The sequence below is a fragment of the Tupaia chinensis genome, unplaced genomic scaffold, assembly GCF_000334495.1.
Source record: "Tupaia chinensis unplaced genomic scaffold, TupChi_1.0 Scaffold000325_1, whole genome shotgun sequence".
Taxonomy (NCBI): Eukaryota; Metazoa; Chordata; class Mammalia; order Scandentia; family Tupaiidae; genus Tupaia; species Tupaia belangeri.
Window position 1 is genome coordinate 257374 of NW_006159819.1, and position 18395 is coordinate 275768.

The following is an 18395-nucleotide window of genomic DNA, read 5'->3' on the forward strand; positions in this document are numbered from 1 at the left end:
TATTGTGAAGATTTATGACACTTACTATACAGTTATTAAATAATAACTATTAATTTTTTCAGGAAACAAGACTTAATTCTTAGATAAGAGGGTTAGAATGTTAGTCTAGTTAATTCACCTTGCTCTCTTTTGACACAGATGAAAATATTGGGGGACAAATCTAAGCAGAACTTATTGAGCCTAAGGTGGTGCTCCTCAACTTGGAGATCTTTTATTAAGATACTAGACTGGAGTACACAGCAGAGATGGCTTCCTCCTACAATCACACCAGCCCCCAGGATGTGTGGTATTTCCTGATCGGAATCCCAGGACTGGAAGGTTTGCACTCCTGGATCTCCATTCCTATCTGTTCTATGTACATTGTGGCCGTCGTGGGCAACATCTTCCTGATCTTCCTGATCATGACTGAGCACAGTCTCCATGAGCCCATGTATCTCTTCCTTTCCATGCTGGCCTTAGCGGACATCCTGCTCTCGACAGCCACGGCCCCCAAAATGCTAGCTATCTTCTGGTTCCACTCCACAAGTATATCCTTTGGTAGTTGCGTGTCCCAGATGTTCTTCATACATTTTATCTTTGTGGCAGAATCTGCTATTCTCCTGGCCATGTCCTTTGACCGCTATGTGGCCATTTGTTACCCACTGAGATACACCACAATCCTGACCCCCTCAGTCATTGGGAAGATTGGCATAGCTGCTGTGGTCAGGAGCTTTTTCATCTGCTGCCCATTCATCTTCCTGGTGTATCGACTTAGCTATTGTGGGAGAAACATCATTCCCCATTCCTACTGTGAGCACATGGGTATTGCTAGACTGGCATGCGACAATATCAGTGTCAACATCATCTATGGCCTAACAGTGGCCCTTCTTTCCACAGGGATGGATATAGTGTTCATCATTATGTCCTACACCATGATCCTCCGCACAGTGTTTCAGATTCCTTCCTGGGCTGCTAGATTCAAGGCCCTGAACACGTGCGGTTCCCACATCTGTGTCATCCTTTTGTTCTATACTCCAGCTTTCTTTTCTTTTTTTGCCCATCGCTTTGGAGGTAAAACCATCCCCCGCCACATCCACATCTTAGTGGCCAACCTCTATGTGGTAGTTCCCCCTATGCTCAACCCCATCATTTATGGGGTCAAGACCAAACAAATTCAAGATCTAGTGATTGTGTTTTTCTCTTCCATCAGTTAAAATAAACACTAATACTAAATATTATTTCTAAAAAAAAATGCATACACACACATTCTCTCTTAAAATCCATTTCAGTGAGGAATCAAAATAAATTAAATCTACAAAATCCCTGAAATGCTCATACAAGATTGTTATTTTTTCAAAGTTTCTAAAGCACTCAAATATTTTGAAAAACTTCTTAAAAATGTATATATTGGTGATTCTAGCTGACATCTTATGGTTCTCCACCTAACTTAAAGATACATAAATATGACTGGGAAGAAAAGTATATTTTAAGGTTTAATCCAGATCAACTTTTTCCTGTATAGAACTAGGAGAAGAGTAATGAGTTACTGAACTCATTTACAGTCAGTCTGGAATTCTGTTAAAATGTAAAACTCTTCCACTGCCATCTATAAATACTAAAACATGAAGCCACCATATAGTAGTTTTTTTTTGTCATCACCTGTTTCTTAAGAGAAAACATTATGTCTAAAATCATATATTTTCTAATTCACTGACATCTTACGGAGTCTATTTCATGAAACAGGCTCTTAAAATACATGAATTAAAAGAATAGACAATGCTAAGACAAGAAACTAATAAAAACATTAAGTTAATCCACATGGATGGCTAGAAAACTAATATTTTTTTCTATATACTGATGATTTTAAGTCCAATCAATAGGATTTTAAGCCCAGTCATCATAGAACAGCCTAGCATTAACAGAAGTATCAATGAAGTAATGAATAGTTAAATTCTATATCTAGGTAATAACTTTTTTTTTTTAATTTAAGAAACTGGAGAATTTAGTAGGATTTTTCAAAACAAAATGTATTTTTTGACCAGGGAAACAAATGATATGTTTAACTGACACAAAAATGAAAACTTATTTGCTGATGATAGTATATATGGTTATGTCTTTGTCTTGACTGATATGTACTGTATTAGTGCTGGGAAAAGCCATGTTCACTATAAAGATGTATAATGATTAAATGTTAATTATGTATATATATATGTAAATCAATTTCTCAACCACAATAACACTATAAGGTTATTTATATTTAAATGCAGGTAGTAATATCTGCATGTTCTAGGTAAGGGACCTGCAAGTCAGGGAGGTAGATTTTGCAAGCTCTCATGGAAAATATCATGCCTGGATGGAGATGTAGGTCTGTACATTTTATTTATTTATTTACTTCTTGGTCTGTACATTTTAAATATGAAATATTCAGGGTCAGCTAGTGCACGGTAGTTGAGACCGCTGAATTCCACAAGATCAACTGTGTAGTTAGAGTCTCGGACCTAAGGGTTTGAGAAACACACCAAGTGCATGCCCAAAATCCCCAGAAGTGAAATGTAAGAGAAGAGACTGTCACATGACCAGACTGCATGGAGGGCACTTTCACTTCCCCTGTCTGTCTGTCTCTTGTGAGCACATGCATCTTACAGCAACAAGTAAATAAATAAATAAATAAATAAATAAATAAATACCAATATACATAACCATGAAACAATACAGTTTCAATGACATAACTGGAAGTTCTAGACATAGTCTAGTTCCAAACAAGCAGATTATACTGCCAGGCTCCATCAGTTCTTCCACCCCACCTAACAGTACCTGCTCTTCAGGTCAAATGGAAAGCCTTTCCCAAAATCTTATTAACTTTGACATTCCATTCCATTTCTCTTTTAAATCATCAGTTGTTATCTATTATTGTCATTCTATCTACATGTATAAGCAAATCTTAATATAAGAGTTTCTTTTGAGTGACTAATTTTTGTAATGTATATTTCTTCTGTTGTCTACTATGTGTGTGTGTGTGTGTGTGTGTGTGTGTGTGTGTGTGTGTGTATGTATGTGTGTGTGTGAAACTGTACAAACCCTATAAACACAAAAGGCTTTTCTTGTTTGTTTGGGTCAGAAATAAAGAAAGGTACATTTGAGCTGAAAAGACACATAAAAAAAAATAGAGGTGGTAATTTAAAAAAATGAATAGAAAACAGCCCTGTAGCACAGTGATTAGGGAAGACAAATCCCACATGACCAACAGTGGCTTGAAAAATGTGCCAGGCTTGAACACATGTGTACCCAGAATCCTGGCAGGATGAGGAAATGGAGGAAACAATTTATAGTGTGGCTGTGTCCCATTGAAGGTTCTCTTTCTCTATTTTCAGTGAGTACATAGGCCCTTTGGCAATTAAAAAAAAGTAGAATATTAGACTGTTCTCAGTGGAAATAAAGCAAGGATCAAGCAAGACAAGAGCAGAATTGTTTTTGGCCTCAACCTTACTGTTTATGAAAGAAATATTCCATTTCTTCCTAAGAGTTCTCTAAAATTAAGCTTCCAAGGTTAGCAAACTGGATACAAGAGTTTTTGCATATGATGATAAGAATTTAAGGAAACGGACTCCCAAGACAGTCACATTATATCCTGGGTAAAACAATTTTTAACAACTAATCAGCCAAACTGCTAGAAGACAAGTTTAGAATTTATGATGGTCATTTTTTTTTTTTTTGGAGAGGTTTTTTTGCTATAGGGCGTGTGCGCTTGCCAGACAGACAGAGAGAGACAGAGAGACAGAAAGCGAGAAATCACCCCCCCAGGGGGGATGGCCACGCTGCAATCCCTTCTCCTCCATTATCCTCTCAGGATCTTGGGCATGCATGCACACGTGCCCGGCATGAGTTTAAGCCACCGGGTCCAGGACTCGAACCGTGGTCGACTACATGGGAGTCCAGCGACATAGCCATTACGTTAACTGCTAGTCCCATTATGGTCATTATCTTACTTCACTGGTAAAATATTTCCTGATCATATCTCTCACCTAGACTCTGACAGCCTGTATCTCACGTATTTGCCCTATGATTAGACCACTCTTTGAGATAGAGAGAAACTGTATTTTGGTGAATGTAGAGTGCTTTTCTATAGCTGTTCAGAACTTTTGAGCTTCAAGAACAATGATTTGAGTGTTTGTTTCTTCTGTCCTCACACAATCAACTACTGAGAAAAGGACCTTTTCTCATAAATCTTAGTATATCCAACACAAAAATAAATTTTTGACACAGAATAATAAATATTTGTATGCTGTGACAATGTTCAGTGAATGAATGCAAATTAATTGATTAAAATAAATAAATAAATACAATAAAAAATGAAATAAATATTTCTTGAATGAAAATAAAAGAACAATGATTTGTATGGTATTCTATAGAAATAAGGAAGAAAATAGCAAAGATTGAGGAAAGGAATTATTCAAAACCACTTAGGATATTTATATCATATACAATATAGTACAAAAGGCATTAAGATGATAGTTTCCTTGGCAGGTTGATCAGTAGGCTCAAATTTACTTATTACACACTTTGTCAAATAATGTTTTAAGATTACCAATGACTTTCTCAGTGTCAGGAGGACACATGGATGCAAAATCCTAGATATTCATGGCAAAATAAAGTTATGATCATTTTGGCTTTATGGAGAAGAGGTGATAATTTTGTTTTAGTTAAAGTTATGGAGCTAAGACATAGCATGGTTTGTTATCCAGAAAATAGGCCTACGTGATGTTGAACTTCAGGCAAACCAAATTATAGTGATATCTTCTTTTTAAGATTTATTTTTAATTTTCTTAATTTTCATTATTCTTCAATTTTGACCAGAGAGAGACAGACAGAGAGAAAAGGAGAGTGTGAAAGCAAGTTGCCAGGTTTGGGACTTGAACCATAGTCAGTTATGTGAGGGTCCAGAGTCTCAAACACCATGCCACCTGCCAGCCCCTAATGATATCTTGATATTGTGATAGTTTGTCAATTGAGTTGTCCAAGCAGATTTCTAGATGGCCATCTCATTAATATATGTTTTCATTGATTTACTCGATCAACAATTCTTAAACAACATCTCTCTGGCAGATGAATTTTTTACTGTTGCAGTTACAGAGGTGAACAAGAAATGTTCTTTGATTTCAGATCTAATAACAACACACATATATTGAGATAAAGGCATTAAGGGTTTTTCATTTTTTGAAATGAGTATATACATCTGAGCGAACAACTAATGGAGGAATGTCAGAGCTTCTTATTTTTGAAGGAAGAGAGAGTTTCTGTATAAAGCAAGAGAAAAAGTTTTTATCCAGAGACATAAAATCAGATGAGAAACAGCATTCTATGCAGATAGAACTTGGTAAAGGTATAAATCAAGTTTTGAAGCCAAGTAGTTGATAGTCTCACAAATGACTGCTCTTTGGGGTAGGTAAAATATATATTATGGTAAAACTGTCAAAATAAAAAGGACCAAAGTTCGTTCGTTTCTTTCTTTTTTCTTTTGAATGCCACAGGATGTATGTGCTCGCCAAGGAGAGAGAGAGAGAGAGAGAGAGAGAGAGAGAGAGATAATTCGCTCCATGTGGCATTGTCATGTTGCAATTTTTTTTTCCTCCATTATTCCTTCACATCAGGACTTTGGGCATGCACACATGTGTGCCCAGTATGTTTTTCAAGATGCCGGGACCAGAATTAAAACTGCACTGGCTATGTGGAATCTAGTCTCAATCTACACTTAATCAGCACATTACAGGGCTAGCCTACAAGCCATATTTGAAGAGTCTATACATAATACTATCAAGGTCTAAATTTTGTTTACTACTTATGTGGAGCCATTAATAATTTTAAGAAAATACAAAATATGACTCAGTATGCATTAAAACTGTGAATAAGAACTAAATAAAATGAAATAAAACTAAGAACACTAAGAATATTATTTGAGAAGCCATATATTAACAAATAGTTAAGTTAAACATTAATGCCAGGATTCCGTGTATGCTATCAAAGCTATCTCCTAGACCTTTCAAGACCTGGACAATTGCCTTGGTTTATAATATATACCATATTCACTTTAATTTCATCAAGGCTTTATATTTAGGGATTAAAAAGAACCTCTGAAGAAAAATCAAAACCAGAAAGTTTTGGTATGAGAAAGCTTTGCCTGTCACACTAAGTGTGTGATATTGATATCCTATTTAACTATTGGTTTTTGGTTGATAAAACTAAATTACGTTTGTACTTTACTCATTGTTTTGGTAACCAAATTAAATATGTCATACAATGTACTCAGCATTTAATAAATGCTAATTGTATTTGTTTTCTATGAGAATAATTTAAAAACTTTTTTTTTTTTTTTTTTTTTGGTCAGAGGGCATAGATGCTTGCTGCATAGAGAGAGAGGGAGGAAAAGGGAAAGTGAGAAAGCACCACCTTCCCCCATAAAGCATCACCTCCCCCCATGGGGACCATCATGCTGCAATCCCTTCTCTTCCATTTGTCCCTCCTCCCTGGATTTTGAACATGCATACACACACAGACACTCAGCATGTTTTTCAAGCTGCCAGGATCAGGACTCAAATTGCATTTGGACATGTGGAAGTCCAGAACCTTAACCATGATGCCACCTGCTGGACCCTGAACAGAGACATTATTGATCTCAAAGAACTCAACCACAAAACTGAACCTGATTCTGCTGCTAATGAACCTTGGAAAAAAATGGTTTGAAAGGTTCATCATCTTAGATACTGAAATGCACACAAAATGTTGAGGGAAGTCACGATAGGTAAGAATAGGATTCAAGGGAAAATTACTCAAGGAATAAAGGGGAGTAATGTGCTCATAAAGAGTCTGACTGTATGGCATGAAGATGTTTTATGTTTGATTTTGGTAATGAGAAACTAAAAAAAACAACGATTTCCTATTGAGGATGTATGGGGTAGGCTATCTTAAACAAGTATATGAAAATACTTGCTTTTATTATTTTATTATTATTATTATTTGCTTAATTATAGCTGTTTGGGTAGGTTTGGAGTGGGATTTCATTGTGGTTTTGGTTTGCATTTTATGTGCCAATGGTTATTTTCTGTTTAAGTCATTATACCATTTAAAAATAAATTATTTATTTATTTATTTCATGAGAGAGAGAGAAAGAGATGAGTACCCCCAGCAAAATCTTCATGCCACATCCTACCTCCAGGTTCAACCAGCCAGGATCATGAGCATGCTTGAGTGTGTCTTGTGCACATGGGGATCTTAAGATGTGAACTCAAGACCTTCACAATTGGTCTCAGCATCATGGTGTATTACCACTGCACCATGGTAGTTGGTCCCAGTTTTTTGAGGGGAGGGCTTTCTGTTTGTTTTTGAGTTCTAAGAATTCTTCATACATTTTGAATATTAAGCCCTTATAAAATAAATATTTGCATTTTACTTCCATGATAAAGTCCTTTTTGCATGAATATTTTAATTTGAATGAAGTCAGATTTACCTGTTTTTCTTTTGTTACTCATGCTTTTGTGTAATATGTAACAATCTATTTTTAAATTTAAATTAATAAAGATTTACCCCCACATATTCTTATAACACTTTTATAGTTTTAACTCTTAGGTTTAGACAATTGCTTAATTTTTAGGAATGCAGTTTTTTAATGCAAGTTTGAAAAAATAAATATGAAAAATATTAGTATCACTACTAGAAAACATAACTTGACCAATTGCAATACATAGACATTTTTATACATTATAAAACTGAATACTCAAGACAAAGGGGATTTGACAAAATAGACACTTAGACCAAAGAACAGACTGCAGCAACAAATAATATTTGTATGATAATTTAAAATAAAGTATATATAGACTCTCATAATGATTGAGGAAATATTAGATCACCATTTAAGGCATAATGCTGGAAATAATTGCTCATACATTTAAGAATAATTAATTGAATTCCCTAATCACCCAAGTCCTCCAAACAGGTTGCAGATAGACTCAAGGCATGCTCTCTGTCTCTCTTTGTTTCAAACACTCTCTCTTCATCACTGTTAATGTCTCCATCTCTGTTATCACTATTTGCAGCACTCTTTATCTGTATCCGTAATTCTAGCAAAATCTATATCCCTATCTTTGTATCTATATTTTTCTCTATATATGAAATAATGTTTTAAGAATAAGTTTCAGATATAAAAAAAGTTACACTGATAACATAAAAGCTACATAAGGCACTATTTTATATGACAGAGTTAATGAAAAGAGACCCGCGAAAATGAATAAATGTATTAAGAGTAATTCCCTGTTTTTTGTTTGTTTGTTTGTTTGTTTTTAAGATGTTTTCTGCCATAGGTTGTTTGTGCTCACTGGAGAGAGAGACACACACAGCCACACAGAGACAGTGAGGGAGAAAGTGAGAAATCACCCTCTGGGGGGATGGCCATGCCACAATCTCTTCTCCATGTTTTTCCTGGGATCTTGGGCAAGCTTGCACACACACCTGGCAAGAGTTTCATGAGGTCCAGGACTTGAACTATGGTCTGCCATATCAAAGTCCAGCAATGTAACCACTACGTCACCTGCTGGCTGCCTATTCCCTTACTTTTGCATTAGCTTGTTCTCATGTATTTTCCCTGACATGCCTTTCAATGAGTAACATTCCATCTCTTTCTCTATAATCCACCTGAAGTTTCTGAGGATAATTATTTTTCCATAATTGCTCCTTGAGGAACCCTTACTCCTTCTACCCCTCCTCTAGTAAGCTAAGTACATATAAACAGAGGTATCCACTATGCTCATAGCACAGTTGGTAGTTATCAGAAGCACAGGAGAGACATGGCTTGTTGAACCTGTTCACAGCTCCATTGGGATAAATACCTCACATCCAAGATCAGTTGTACGTATGCCTGATGGTGTTCTGGGGGCTGGCATTCAACAGCTTGAGAAAGTTGATTATTCACATTTGAGCTGTTCATTCAGTAGCATCAGGTTGAAATTGGCCATTATGGAGTATTTAAATCACAGAAGTTGGCAACTGTTACAAATCAGGGATTTCTATTTGGAGAACTAATTGTTGAACATTTATGACCTACTTCACTGATTGTACTTAAGAATCCTGGTCCTTCAGTTACCATCTCCAAACCTGAGCCCTGTCCTAAATTCCATCTCTGGCCCTTAACCTTAGCAGCTATGGCTCTGCTATATATGAGTGAATTTTGGTGTTAATAACCTTGGTCAGACACCTAACTCCAGCTCTCCAAAGCCCCACCATCACAGTTAGCTTGTAAGATCCTTATAGTTCTGGTGTTCTCAGCTCTCATCCCAGGTTCTAACAGGGGACTCCCACTCTCCTACGAAATAGGGAGGATCTTTCTCAATCTTTCATGGATAGCGACTGTAGGAAGAGCAAACTGGTAAGTTAGAAAAAGATGTTGGGAAAACACTCCATGCTGGGAGAAACATTCCCTGCGTTCTAATATATTAAATTGTTCTTTTTATTTTATGTGTTAAATATTTGCTATGTTCTAAGTATAATGATAAAAAATATAAACGTATTATCTTTTTATTTGCCAGAGGGCTTATGTGCTTGTAGGAGACATAGAGAAAGAGAGAGAGAAATTGAAAGCAAGAAAGCAACCTCCCCGCCCCCCAGGGTTGGTCACACCACAATCCTTTCTTCTATATCCTTTCTAAACTTTGGGCATGGATGCTTTACCACCTGGTATATTTTTCAAGCACCCAGGTCTGAGACTTGAACTGTAAAACTAGACATATTGAATCCAGCCACCTTAACCACCTTGCTATGGGCTGCCCCCATATATTATCTTGTTTCATTATTATTGTGCTATATCAAATATCTAGTCTCAGATAATTTAGTGTCCTCCCCAGCCCCCAACGCACACAAACACAAGATCACAAGTCTGCTAAGTGTTAGAACCAGGAATGCTTTTTATTACTGTTGTATCACATTCTATTTTACCTCAGTCATTCCCATTACAAAGTAGACCAGTTACCATTTCCTTCTATCCTAATTTCCTTGTGAACCTGTCATCTGTGCTTATTATCAGTGTATTTCACTGCTGTAAGTGACTCAGCTTGAGATTTGTAGTAATGACTTCTGTGTTTGGCATGTAGCCCATGTAAGAACACTCCTCTATGTGTCAGTCAGGATTCTCTTCTATATTTATGGTTAAAATGATCCCTTGTTTTAGAAATATGCCCTTTTCTCTCCTCTTCTGAGGAAATGTCTTTCATATGACTCTCAGAAGATTAAGTTTGATACACACAGCTGATTAGAAATTTGTTTATTCCTGCACCCATGTGCTTTCCAGAATCTTCAGATGAGGCTTCACCATAGCATTTCTAATGGTTCCCTAGAGTTCACACCTGCAACATTCACTCTTGTTGGCATCCCAGGACTGGAGGCAGAACATATCTGGATATCCATCCCCTTCTGTCTGATGTACACTATCATCTTCCTGGGAAATGGCATCATTCTTCACATTATCCGGATTGACCCTGCCTTGCATCAACCCATGTACTATTTTCTGGCCATGCTGGCCTTTGTTGAGCTTGGTGTCTCTGCTTCCACCTTGCCCACTGTGCTAAGCATCTTCCTCTTTGGCATTAATGATATCAGTTTTGGTGGTTGTCTCTTCCAGATGTTTTCTATGCACTCTTTTACCCTCATGGAGTCTGGTGTCCTTCTGGCCATGTCCGTGGACCGATTTGTGGCCATCTACAGCCCATTGCACTACACAACCATTCTAACAATTCCTCGCATCACTGGAATGGGTGCCACCATTGCCCTGAGAAGTGTCATGCTTATGCTCCCATTACTCTTTCTCCTAAAGCGTCTGCCTTTCTGTGGTCACAATGCCCTCACACACTCATATTGCCTCCACTCAGATCTGATCAAATTGCCATGTGGAGACACCCGCCCCAATAGCATCCTGGGTCTGTTTGTCATCACTTCCACATTTGGTTTTGACTCCTTGCTTATTGTGGTTTCTTATGTGTTGATTCTTCGCACAGTACTGGGAATAGCTTCTGGGGCAGGGCGGTGGAGGGCCCTCAATACATGCGTGTCACACATCTGTGCCGTGCTGGTGTACTATGTGCCCATGATTAGCCTCTCTTTGATGCACCGTTTTGGACGCCATTTGCCTCCACTCCTGCAGACTGTCATGGCCAATGCCTACCTCTTCTTCCCACCTGTGGTCAACCCCATTGTCTATAGTATCAAAACCAAGGAAATTCGCAATAGCATTGTTCGTACATTCTCTAGAAAGAGAGGAGGGGTCTAACAGAGACAGCTGATGCTCTGAGAGTACAGGAACATAGATCAGCATTCATTGCTTGGATATTAACTTTGAAAATGTAAAAATATTTTATAGCTTATTATTACTTGGTAGTGAGCTTTAAGATTTAGTAGATGAAGAAAAGAAATACAGTGTCATAGTTTCTTTTGAGAATAGAGAATGTTATTACTCTAAAGTAAAATTAAATAAGGAGGCATAGAGTCTGAGTTTATTTTTCCTGGAGAGGACACTGCCTATTAAATCTTTGAACACAGAGTTCAAGGTCATTTCCTCCTGGAAATAGGTAGAAAGGGTTCTTATGAGATTTGTGTTTCAAGGTACATTCAAATTAGTAAAACTATTTGTAAAAATAATAAGACTCCTAGGAGCCGCCATCATGAAGATTAAGCTGTATAGTTACAGCAGGTACGAGATCTACTTCAGACACAGGAGGCACTCTATCTGGACCAAGAGAAAGGTTTTTCAATTTCTTAATGCAAAAACATCAGCTATTCCTTTCTAATTAGAATCCTTAGCACATAAACTGGACTGTTCTCTACATAACAGAACACAAAAAGTAACAGTACAAAAATATTTTAAAGAAAAATAAACTCTATGCGGTGAAATTCTGGAGTTCTGAATATCACCGGTACATCTGTTGGTGACAAAATGGACATGAGGAATCAGAAACCTGATATTAGAAAGGCTCACCAAGGCTGAGTCAAAGTGACACAGACAATAGGGGCACTGCTGGGTGATGCTGGAGGAGGTATGGGGAAGGTCCGGGTTCATGTGTGGGGTCTACTTAACATTCTGGGCAGTGATCATGGTGCGAAGACCCTGTGGAGGGTATCTGCCTTTCTCCAACCCACCGTCCATGTCTCCTACGTAAATATTTAAGAAAAGCTCAACAGGACTAGCAGATGGCATATATATTGGGCAGCTGGATCTCACATGGTCAACTGAATGGTTCAAGTCCTGAACTCGGCTTGAGGGGCATGCTGGATGTGTGTACATGTATGCCCAGGGTACAGAGAGAAGAATGGAGAAGAAGGGAAGGAGGGATTGGATCATGGTCATCCCGTGTGTGTGTGGCGGGGTGCTTTGTCACTTTCCCTTTGTCGCCCTCATTCTCCCCTCTTCCCTGTCTCTCTCTGGCAAGTACATGCACCCTATAGCAATTAGAAAAAAAAAGTCCCAACAATTGGAATGCAAAATGGAAATATAGAGGATACAAGAGTGGCAAAATGTTGAGAAGTTTTGAAGATGTATAATGGATATATGGGGTGATTATAATATTTTGCTTCCTGTGTATATGTTTGAAGTTTCTGTAATAAAATTATTCAAAAATTATAGTAAATATGATGGTATTAAATCTTCATTAATTGAACATGTTTCGTGAAATAAAGAAAATTTTCAGCTGGTCAGAAGCATTTGTTCAAGACTCTTCCACTCTTAGAAATAACTTTATTTTTAATATTATTAAAATAATGTTATTAATTTTAATAAATAATTATGTGTTAACTATTAATTATTTTAATAAATATTTTTTGATAAATCAATGATCAGAAAAAAATAACATAAACTAATAATATTGGTTTAGAAGGAAATACTTAAAAAAATCAGAAATTCCTGCTTCTGTAATAACCTCAGTTGACATGAATCACTCTGTAACAGATATGCTTCTGATTAAGAACATAGGGAAGAAAGAACTTGAGATGATCTCTCAGTCAGGCCTTGCAGGACTTGAGTTTTTTTTTTCCTGATAATTTTGACATCCACAAACTACAATGAACCTCTTCATAAACCATATATATGGTCTTGAATGATTATTGATTAAGCAAGTATTGAGAAACATAAGTATATAATAATGGATTCACACACACATATGTATTTGTTATCTAATGCACTCAAATTACTGATTTTTTTCATTTATATATACCTTGAACATATATAATTTAGTAAAATAATAAAAATGGGTGATATTTAAATAAACTAGTCCTTAACTTTTCAGAAAGTTAAGTAATATTTAACTTAAGTAATATTTACTTCCATAAGTATTTCCATAGCAACAATTATTGGTAACCTTCATCACAATCCTACAAATAAAGAGTAGTGTTATTTTCATTGTTCAAATGAAAATAATAGAAAATTGATATAAATGATCAAGATCACATGGTAGAAAAAATGTACAGCAAAGAATTAACTCTGTAATTTGATGTTGTACATTTGAATTAGATAACCTAAGGTTCAAATCCTCACTGTCTTCTTATTAGAAGCTGTGAGATCTTGCTGATAATTTGACTCCCTTAAATTTCTTTTCCTCAGTTGTAACAAAATAGGGTCTAACTTTGAAAGTCCTAAAAAGTAAACAAAAATGATACATTTAAAACAGCTCACATAGTTCCTGGTATAATTTGCTTGGTAAGTAGTTATTTTTTTATAGTCATTTCTTTCTCACCAATCTAAGATATCTGAATCACACAGCCAAGTTTCATAATGCCTCTTAATAGTTATATCTTTTAGTTCTCAGTTCAAAAATTCTAATAATTAAAGTCATAAGTTTATTTAACAAAAACTCTATACTGAATACCGTACTAAGTGATTTGTGTAGATTAGCTAATTTAATCCACAGAACAACTGCATGAAGCAATTAGCAACATTTTACACATGTTGCAGGCATATACTAAGCCACAGAATTAATGAGGTACAAAAATCAGGGTTTAAAACCAGGCAATTAAATTTAAAAACTCATTATTTAATCAACCATGTCGTGAGAACTTTCATAGCTTAGAATTCAAATCTAATTTAAAAATTGGAATTTGAAGAATACAAAGTAATAACATAAATCGGATTTATAGAGCAAAATATATTCAACTCAAGTTCCCCTAAATCCAGTTATATAATGAAGATATTTAAATGTTTCCTCAAGATGATCATTATGATTTAGAAAAATTTTCGTGCCCCATGTTTTTTTGCATTAGAATTTGAATGTTTCCACAAAATCCATGTGTTGGGACTTGATAGTATTGTTAAGTGAAAACTTCTTCTGGAGTCTTTGAGTGTGATAGATAATGTCCTTAAATCAGTACCCCAATGACTGAATTCCGATGTGTATATGTAGAGAAGAAATGAAGCAGTCAAAACAAGCTACATGGATATACGTAGTGCTTTGCTCTGTTAAATGTCTATCTTCTACCATTGTGTGATACCTTTAAACTTCTATTTTTGGAGGAACCAAATTGGGATGTGTCTGTCCATGATGTTTACCAATTCCAAAGTATACACTCAGAGCTTCAGCAGAGAAAGACATAAATTCACTTACTAGGCAAGTTCCACTAATGGCTGGGTGGAGAATGGTCCATGCAATTACGGGCTTGGGTTTATACACCAAGAACAAAACATGCATAAATCAAGTAAAGACATACATTGTTTAGGGGTTTTGATACCAGATCAGCTTATCTCAATAGAGTCACCAGGATATCTCTGGATTAGCTTTGGTGTTTACTGGCTCTAGAGTTTCAATGTTTACTGTGGGAGAAGTGTGAGGCATACCTCTGAAATAACCGAAGCAATGGCCAGTTCCATGAGATAAGGGAATGGTCATGGGGGGCTTACAAAGTCCAGCTGGGCCAGCAGTCAGATCTCATAGGAACTGGGAGAAGAGGGAGTGGAGAAGGAGGGCTCAATGTATGGAGCTTACCCTCTACTTCCCTTATCCTCAACTTCTCAGTTCCCAGAACTGTGAGTCAAGATAATCCCTACTCTTAAATGTTCCCAGTCCCAAACCGTTGTGTTAACAAATACAGTAACAGACTAAGGCAATGATCTTTATAAAACAGGCCTACATTTACCACCAGTTTAGGTGGTAGGAGATGGATTCTCTTCAAACTCTCAACTCCTCCAACTTAATAAGCTATCATGTCAGATCCAGTGGGTCAACTTTTTGTTCTTAAGGTTACAATAAAAAAAAAAAGAATACAATTATTGGTTTTTGGAAAAGTCATGATGTATGTCTCTATGTTTTTCTATGAAAAAATGTGTCATGACTTTCCTGACAATCCAATAAAAACAACTTAATTTTATGTATTATGTTTTACTATACATTGTTTATTCTAAATTATTTTCTAGATGTGGTGGGGTTTATTCTTAGAATCTCACCAAGAACCTGTCTCATATCATTGTTATTTTATAAGTCAGTTTAGGCTAGTTTTTACTGTAGTAATGAATAGTCACCAAATCTCAGTGGACTAAAACCTATAGTTTCTCCTTCATGCTAGGTTTATAATGTGGATACAGGGTAAAGAGTTGAATTTTGTTCCATATAATCATGAATAAAAGAAGCTGACAGAGCTTGTTATCATTTCACTGTGAATCTTTTAGATTTGACATTACAAGTAAAGAAAAAGAACATGGAGTTTGTGATGGTTAATTTTGGCTCTCAACATGAATGAAATAAAAGAGCCCTGGAAAGCTGGTGAAATATTGTTTCTAAGTGTGTTTGTGAGGGTGTTGCTGACAAGATTAGATGAGGGTCAGTGGGCCAAGAAAGACCTATCTTCAGTGTGGGCATGCATCATAGAGTTGGCTAGGAGCTTTGGAGGGACAAACAGAGGAAGTTGTTAAGTAACATCTGGTTTTACACAGATACAGATGGTGAAGATAGCTATAGATATGTAAATATACTATGCTTTTGGGACATTATTGGGCTGTTGGAAAAATCATAATGCATTTTCCTATGTTTTTCTATCCAAAAATGCATCATGACTTTTCCAACAGCCCAATGTTTCCATATCTGTCCTTTTTAATAGGTAACATCTTAGACAAATGTGTGATGACTTGATTAGAGGTCCATGTGGTAGGCTTAGATATGTTTATAAAAACTGGTTACTTTGAGAATGCAACTAAATTGACAATGAGAGACTGAAAAAAAATGGGAAAAATGAGACCAAAGGAGAACAAGATAGAAATGTATAATAAAAGACAAATGACAACAGGTTTTGGTGGGGAACTGGAAAGAAAAAAAGTAGTTTTGCACTTGAAAGAAACGGCACAAGTATATTTATTTAAATAGGATGTAATTGGCTTAGAAACATGTCTGAATTTAAGCAGAACTTAGGGTTTTGAAAATAAGAACTACAGAAAAGGAAGTCAACTTCTAAAAGGAAAATTGCATATAAAATTCTCTATCTGTAACTGTGGGGAAAAGGACAGAGACAGGAAATTTCTCCAATTCTATGAATAATTACAGGTCTAGTGACTGTGGATGAACCCAAGAGGATTGACTTAAAATCTGCTGGGTCCCTCATGGTTTTGGCCACTCTCTAGGTAATCCTTCATTCCATGTTTATAACGTCTCCTCCTACTCTTCTGCACACTCATTAGGGAACATTAGAATTGGTGTATAGAAGTGTTCTCTAGATTGAGCTCCAGAAATTTATGCCATGTCCCAGAATGCAACAGACCTTACAGTGAGTTCTTTTGGAAATGAGCACAAACATGGTCTCAGACAGACTTATGGAAGAAGAATATCTGCATTGCAGAGGCAAGGAAAGTGTGAAAAGTGATCCCAGAGATGTCAACAGTATCTTTTAGTGGATATCCTCATATCACGTGGATTAGACTTAACGTTGTTAACTGGGAACTGTTCCAAAGAGTGCAGATTGAAAGTAGAGCCATTGAAGAGCACAGAAATCCAGAAAAATGAAACTAGAATCGAGGGAGGAGAAGAACTGATGCATGATGAGTCAAAGTGATATGAAAAACTGAAAATATACTTCCAGGATCTGGTAAGAGCAACAACAGCTCCCCCCACCACCCCCCGCAAACATAACAACCAGAGAGTAAGTCCACTATTTCTAAACTAATCTCCATAATTTGTTATTAGCCATTTTTCCACAACCAGTCTGTCCAACTACCAAGATACTTACATACTCCCCCACCTGCCATCCTGCTACCTGTACCTGCTAGGTAATGCTCACAATCAGCCCCTTACTCTTGCGTAAGTCAGACACTGTGATTGCTCCTAAAAGACTCTTTGTCTTAATTCTGATTACACTAAGAGGGGAAAGATTTGTGCTCCTACTAAAGAGAGTAAGTGACTTATGGGTGAGAGTTTCATACAATTATGCATATAGGTGCCAATAGAAATCACAGAACTTATTTTACTAACTTGTTCATAATATAAAAAATTCATTGATACAGCCTTCCTGTCATTAAATGTCCCCTGCAGATGTGATTTTTTTTTCATTTGAGGATTAAGTAATATTAATTACAGCTGTTTCCCAGATTCCTGGCAATTGGTGACATTGAATCCGTAGTTAGCTAACATATGCATTTGCTAACCAAAGCAACTTCACTGGGAAGTCTGAAAACGAATGGGATAAAATTTGATCTTTTTATTCACAGAATCACAAAAATTTCTGTCATGTATTTCTTCAGATTTCTTGCATTCAAATAAGTAATTTTTAAAAGTGATGATTTTGATCAGAAAAATTTTGTAAGATATGAACACTCTAGTTTTCAGAAAATTCCATAGTTGATGAAGTCTTCTTCACTTATTTACACCTCTTTTCTTTTTTACTTTATTTATTTTTTTACTTTATTTATTTATTTGAGAAGTTTTTGCTACAGGGGCATGTGAACTCACAAGAAAGACAGAGAGACAGACAGAGAGACAGACAGAAAGCGAGAAATCACCTCCCAGGGTAGATGGCCACACCGCAATCCCTTCTCCTCCATTCTCCTCTTAGGAGATCTTGCGAATGCATGCACGTGTGCCCAGTGTGAATATAAGCCACCGGGTCTGGGACTCGAACCATGGTAGACTACATGGGAGTCCAGTGACATAGCCATTATGCCAACTTCTGGTCCCTTTACAACTTTTTTCTGAAATATTTCTGGTGCCTGCAAGTCTTTTCTTTGTTTTACCTGTCCAGTTCTATATTTGATTCCTTTCATTTATCCTTCAAGCCTTTATTTCCTAGTTGGTTCACTCAAAAAACTACACAAGTCTTCCAATTACTTATATTACATCAAGAATTAATGAGTCTATACTGACCCAATTTCATTATTTTTTAAAAAAAATATTTTTTTTCATTTTTAATTAATTGACATT

At 36.4% G+C, this 18395-nt stretch overlaps 2 protein-coding genes across 2 annotated transcripts; both read left to right on the forward strand.

The window, feature by feature from the left end:
• Positions 1-245: 245 nt before the first annotated feature.
• LOC102476882 (olfactory receptor 52Z1) lies at positions 246-1809 on the forward strand. Its single transcript, XM_006151726.2, has 2 exons — positions 246-1166; positions 1783-1809. The coding sequence occupies exons 1-2, from the start codon at positions 246-248 to the stop codon at positions 1807-1809; spliced, it is 948 nt and encodes a 315-aa protein (XP_006151788.2).
• A 7875-nt stretch (positions 1810-9684) lies between these two features.
• LOC102477290 (olfactory receptor 51I2) lies at positions 9685-11284 on the forward strand. Its single transcript, XM_006151727.2, has 2 exons — positions 9685-9720; positions 10358-11284. Exons 1-2 carry the CDS (start codon positions 9685-9687, stop codon positions 11282-11284), a joined length of 963 nt encoding a protein of 320 aa, XP_006151789.2.
• The last annotated feature ends 7111 nt before the right edge of the window (positions 11285-18395 follow it).